Raw genomic sequence first — 5732 nt, 5'->3', positions numbered from 1 at the left:
GACACTGGACTGCAGGCATTTTGGCATTTCCCTCTCCCCAGTCTTCCTCCAGACTCTGGCACCTTGATTTCTGAATGACATGCAAAATTTGCTTTCATCCGAAAAAAGTACTTTGGACCACTGAGCAACAGTCCAGTGCTGCTTCTCTGTAGCCCAGGTCAGGCGCTTCTGCCGCTGTTTCTGGTTCAAAAGTGGCTTGACCTGGGGAATGCGGCACCTGTAGCCCATTTCCTGCACACGCCTGTACACGGTGGCTCCGGATGTTTCTACTCCAGACTCAATCCACTGCTTCCGCAGGTCCCTCAAGGTCTGGAATCGGTCCTTCTCCACAATGTTCCTCAGGGCCCGGTCACCTCTTCTCGTACAGCGTTTTCTGCCACACTTTTTCCTTCCCACAGAGGTGCCTTGATACAGCACTCTGGGAACAGCCTATTCGTTCAGAAATTTCTTACTGTGTCTTACCCTCTTGCTTGAGGGTGTCAATGATGGCCTTCTGGACAGCAGTCAGGTCGGCAGTCTTACCCATGATTTTTGAGTAATGAACCAGGCCTCAGGAATCTTTTGCAGGTGTTTAGAGTTAATTGGTTGATTCAGATGATTAGGTTAATAGCTCGTTTAGAGAACCTTTTCATGATATGCTAATTTTTTGAGATAGGAATTTTGGGTTTTCATGAGCTGTATGCCACAATCATCAATATTAAAACAATAAAAGGCTTGAACTACTTCAGTTGTGTGTAATGAATCTAAAATATATGAAAGTCTAATGTTTATCAGTACATTACAGAAAATAATGAACTTTATCACAATATGCTAATTTTTTGAGAAGGACCTGTACTTGCTTTCATCTTGTATGGTACCTGACGTCATTATATTTATAAAGGAATTACAATCTCAGCCTGGCAATTATAGGCCAGTAAGCTTGACATCCGTGCTGGGCAAGTTATTTTTAGGCTTGTTAAGGGGTCACATACAAAAACTATGCTATGGAGAATTACATTATTAGCAGTAATTAGCATGGCTTCATGAAGGACAGGTCATGTCAGATGAATTTGATTGCTCTTTATGATCAGGTTACAAAGAAACTGGACATCTCAGCAGAAAACGTTTATTCAGTACACAATTGTTGATCACTTATTCAAACAATGGACAAGTGAGCAAGATTATAGTACAAAACAAGAATTTATAACCTCGGAATATAAAAAACAGATTGCAAGTATAACGTGCCTCTGCAAGTCTCAAGCTCTGAGGCAAGAGATCTTAATACATTCTGTTAGAAAAACAAAGAACACACCCATGACACCCAATAGCACATGCTCACATTTAAAAGTAAACAACCCTTACCCAAATTAACCTATAATTAATAATTAGCTTGTCCTACCTAAAAAAGGGTGCACTTAAAAAACCACACATTAACCCACAATAAAAGTGCAACACACTCCTTTAACCTTTGTTGCACCAGTAAGAATGTGAGAAAGAAAGCTCAGTTTTATAAAAGGAGGTAGAGTTCCAGCTAGATAAGGAAGGGCTCATTCACAGTAGATGAATAACTATTTCAAACATATTTATAAAAAATTTTAGGGGAACTATCATGAAAACTAACATTTAACATAAGCTTTATGTCACAGAAATAAGAAACTGTATAAATATAATTAATTTGAAATTTCTCTACTGTTCCTGAAATAATCAAGTAAAACTTCACTACAATTAATATATCTAGAAAGTTTCTTTTTTCCATTAAGTGACACTAGAATTAACTTTTCATTTTTGCTATTAAAGTAAATTTAGAGCTGTATTTACAACATACTGTGCCTTAAGCATTAAAATAATAAAATGTGAAATAACAGGATATTAGGCAGATTATTAAGGAACACTTCCATTTTCATCAGATAAAACACATACAATAAAATAAACCTATCTCAGTCAATATGCTCATCTTTTGCTTTATTTCAGTAGTGTGAATAGGGGACATTGGAAATTGAAAGGCACATAACACATGGTCAGTTGCTAACCACAGTATTCATCTTGCTGCACAGGGAATTTTCAGTTTGGTGTACTGCTTAATATTATGTCCCCTTGCTATGCTCAGATTTCTATCTCATTTTCTTTGTTAACCCAGGATTGTATGCAAGAAGCAGTGAGAGAGATGATATTCCAAAGAAAAAAGTCTGTACGACCCAAAGGGCTTGCACACTGGTCTCTGTAATTCCTTTAGATCTGGAAGAGAGGGAAAAGAATACATACAAAAAATTATAACCAGTATGTACAGTGATACCAGCATGCAATTTACTTTTTCCCTTGCTCTTTAAATGATCTTTATCAGAATATTTATTTTATATGCTTGAGTATAAAGAGGGACCTATAAGAGAAAAAGAGAAGGTATTGGGGATTAGATAAATGAATGCTTTATTTTTACATCTTTTTTCTATAGTTTAGAGTTATTCTTAGCTCTATAGCAGTGGTCCCCAACCAGTGGCTCGGGGGCAACATGTTGCTCACCAACCCCTTGGATGTTGCTCTCAGTGCCCCCAAACCAGGTAGTTATTTCTGAATTCCTGACTTGGGGGCAAGTTTTGGTTGAATAAAAACAAGAATTACTACCAAATAAAGCCCCCTGTAAGCTGATAGTGTGCATAGAGGCTGCCAATCTTAGCCCTTATTTGGCACCTCCATGCACTTTAATGATGCTTGTGTTGCTCTCCAAGTCTTTTTACATTTGACTGTGGCTCACAAGTAAGAAAGGTTGGGGACCCCTGCTCTACAGCCATGACTATTTCTATGGTTGCCTAGATCAGACGTCTATCTAATAGGGAGAGAAGAAGAAAACTGAAGTTATAAAGATTGAGTAAACTTTGCACGACTACAGAGCAACATACTGTCCTTTTCACTGGAGATTCCCTTAGTTGCCAATGGAAAGGCATTTCTGAAAGATTAGTCACCGCGGAAGCAGAGATCTATTGGTCATAACTGCTTTTGAGACCCCAGAGCCACTGTTTTCCACTGCAAATTAAAAATTTTTCCTGCATTTGACATGAACCAAGTCTGTATTATTTGTTTCCCTGCTGCGTGAAAATACCAATAACAGGTTCTGTAGCCTTTATGCTATTATGTGCAGGAAGGGTACACAGAGAAAAGTACCTATATGATATGAACCTGGGTTCCAATGAATAACAGGACTGTGGCATAAGAATGGAATAATATCACCTATCATTGTGTTGTGTATTTATATTTCTACATTAAAGGAGCAGTTCTGTAACTGTAACAGGAAGAAGTGTGAAAGAAAAAGACAGACCTCTGTCCAATCATTGGCTGATGTGGCCTAGCATGTTGGTGTGCCTTGGCTTGTTTGTGTGCACTATGAATCCTATGATCCCTGGAGTTGGCCCTTAATTCTCAAAATGGCAAATTTTCTATTTAGGAGTACCCAATAGCACATACTACTAAAAAGGTGTATTTCTATGAAAATGGTTTATTTAGATGAAACAGATGAGCTTATTTTATATATATATTTTGCTGTATTATAAGAAATATGAAGATATACCAACCTGCAAAGCCAGGCACTATATACAGCTTCCAGAAGGTGCACTATCCATGCCCCCCAAAACCTGTTTGAATAAATAGAACATTTTTTTTTCATGAAAATCTGTGCACTGGAACACTTTTGCACTGGATCCATTTTATAGCAGCAGATAAAAAAAGGCAGCTTTCACTCATATTAATAAATAGACAGGTAACACAAAATGTTACATTATAAAGGTGCAACTAATGATTATTTATTTATATAAGCAACACTAAATAAATATTTCTTAGAAACAACCATATCATTCTGTGTAAAGGTGACTACACATACAATGATCCACTACACATACAATGATCCCCCAAACAGACATAAACTCTACTAAGGGCCAAACATAGTATGGCCACCTTTCTACTGTGAAATTTGTTCAGGCTGGCAGCTCAAAATATAGATATATATGTCCAGCCAGTATATACATACAAAAATGTTTCGTTGGTATGTATGTGGCCAGCTTAGCCAAGGTTTTTACCCCAAATGTGATTAGGAAGCAACAAATTACATTTGACTCCCATGTATAAAAAAAATAAGTACCAATATATTGTATTGAAAATAACATTCAATGTGCTACAGAAAGGCCCTACAGGACCCTGAATGGCTGCCATCAAACTGCTGCACATAGCTTATTTATATGACATCTATATAACATATTTATATACACACACATATATAGAAAGAAGAATAACCTCAGTTCTGGTAATGTTTCAGTAAACATTGATGGAAAAAACATATTTAGAACTACAACAGAAAACATAAAGGCCTGTGACACAAAGAAGAGAGTAAAAAATTCTGAGATGATCTACATGAGTTTGTTTTCAGTAGAGAGCAAAGTCTAAAGTTACATACATAAGGGAAATATCTGTAGTTACTCATTCATGTCAAGTGTGTGGTTTTTCTTTTTGTCCTATCAAGCCTTTAGAACTTTCTCAACATACTTAAAAATTACATATTACAATGCCCTTAACACCCCCCCCCCCTTTAAATCATCTCTGAAGAAACACTACCCACTATATGCCTGTATGTAAAAGAGCAGACGTTTTCAATCTCTGCACCTTGGATCACTAATGAGCTACTTTGTACCTGTAAATCCCAACATTTGAAATGCAATAAGCCCCAAAATGATACCAGAGCCCAGTGCAGCTGCTGTACCATTTATAGAATAGAGGTGAGGGTGGTTCTTTGGTACCCCTTGAGCAATGGGCCCTAGGCAGCTGCCTTTATTGTCCCTATTATAATCCACCCCTGGACCTAAACAGCATTTACTGAATATTGCAAATGAAGCTAAAAATCAACATTACTATTAACGTGTATATAAAATGGTGTACAAACATGTGGACAGCCTTTCCATTAACTTACCCATAATACAGGAGTGTGGGGTGGTTTTTCACCATGTATGCTGCAAAGGATCCTAACGGACCCAAGATCTTATAAGGAACTGTTGCAGGCCAGAAAACTGTCCACTGAAATAACAGAAAGCAAGATGTCAGGGCACGTCTATGCATGTGCATATCATTCAACTGCTGGATTAACAGTAAAACTATACAGTATAAAGACTCAAATGTAGTCTCAAAGCGGTGCAACACAATTTGCACCAACTTAGTTTTTTCAAAATGTGTACGTTTATGTGCAGTACTGGCGCAGCATTGTATGATAACCCAGAGCAACACTCTCCCCACAGTGCGGTGCGATTATACAGGGGGCTCTTAGGTGCACCAAAAGGTTACAAACACCGAGCGCCTATTGCACTGCGACATTATAACGTCTGACAGATTCAAAAACAGCTGAGCTTGACAGCCCGGACATGTCAATAACAGGACCCGCTCCGTGCGCTCAACTTCATCATTCGCCCAACCCTCAATATCGCTTTGTTCTCATCTTACCGCGAAGAATCCCATGGACAGAGCAATGACAACCATCCAGAACAGGCTTGCCCGCTGAAAATAGGTAGAACCGCCGTTCGATGCCATGGCTGTGGATGAATTAACTGCTGTACAAACGAAAGTAGGCACTGAACCGTCACACCTCATGTGATTCTATGTAGGAAGTGTCTGATTGGTCAGCTCATATCCTCACCCTATTGGCTCAAATAGTAAGCCAATACTGTGAGTATTTGCGCGGATTAATTCGTTACTTTCTAAAACACAAGGTAAAACGTTCCGTT

General features: G+C 38.3%; 1 protein-coding gene across 1 annotated transcript; it reads right to left on the bottom strand.

Moving 5' to 3' along the window:
- Nucleotides 1-1091: 1091 nt before the first annotated feature.
- On the bottom strand, nucleotides 1092-5558 carry tmem254 (transmembrane protein 254). The gene is given in 4 exon segments (NM_001011433.1): nucleotides 1092-2214; nucleotides 3543-3602; nucleotides 4928-5031; nucleotides 5452-5558. Coding segments are annotated over 4 exon segments (375 nt in total). The 5' UTR covers nucleotides 5539-5558; the 3' UTR covers nucleotides 1092-2090.
- Between the last annotated feature and the right edge of the window lie 174 nt (nucleotides 5559-5732).

The sequence above is a fragment of the Xenopus tropicalis genome, chromosome 7 (assembly GCF_000004195.4).
Source record: "Xenopus tropicalis strain Nigerian chromosome 7, UCB_Xtro_10.0, whole genome shotgun sequence".
Taxonomy (NCBI): domain Eukaryota; kingdom Metazoa; phylum Chordata; class Amphibia; order Anura; family Pipidae; genus Xenopus; species Xenopus tropicalis.
This window is presented reverse-complemented; position numbering and strand designations above follow the sequence as displayed.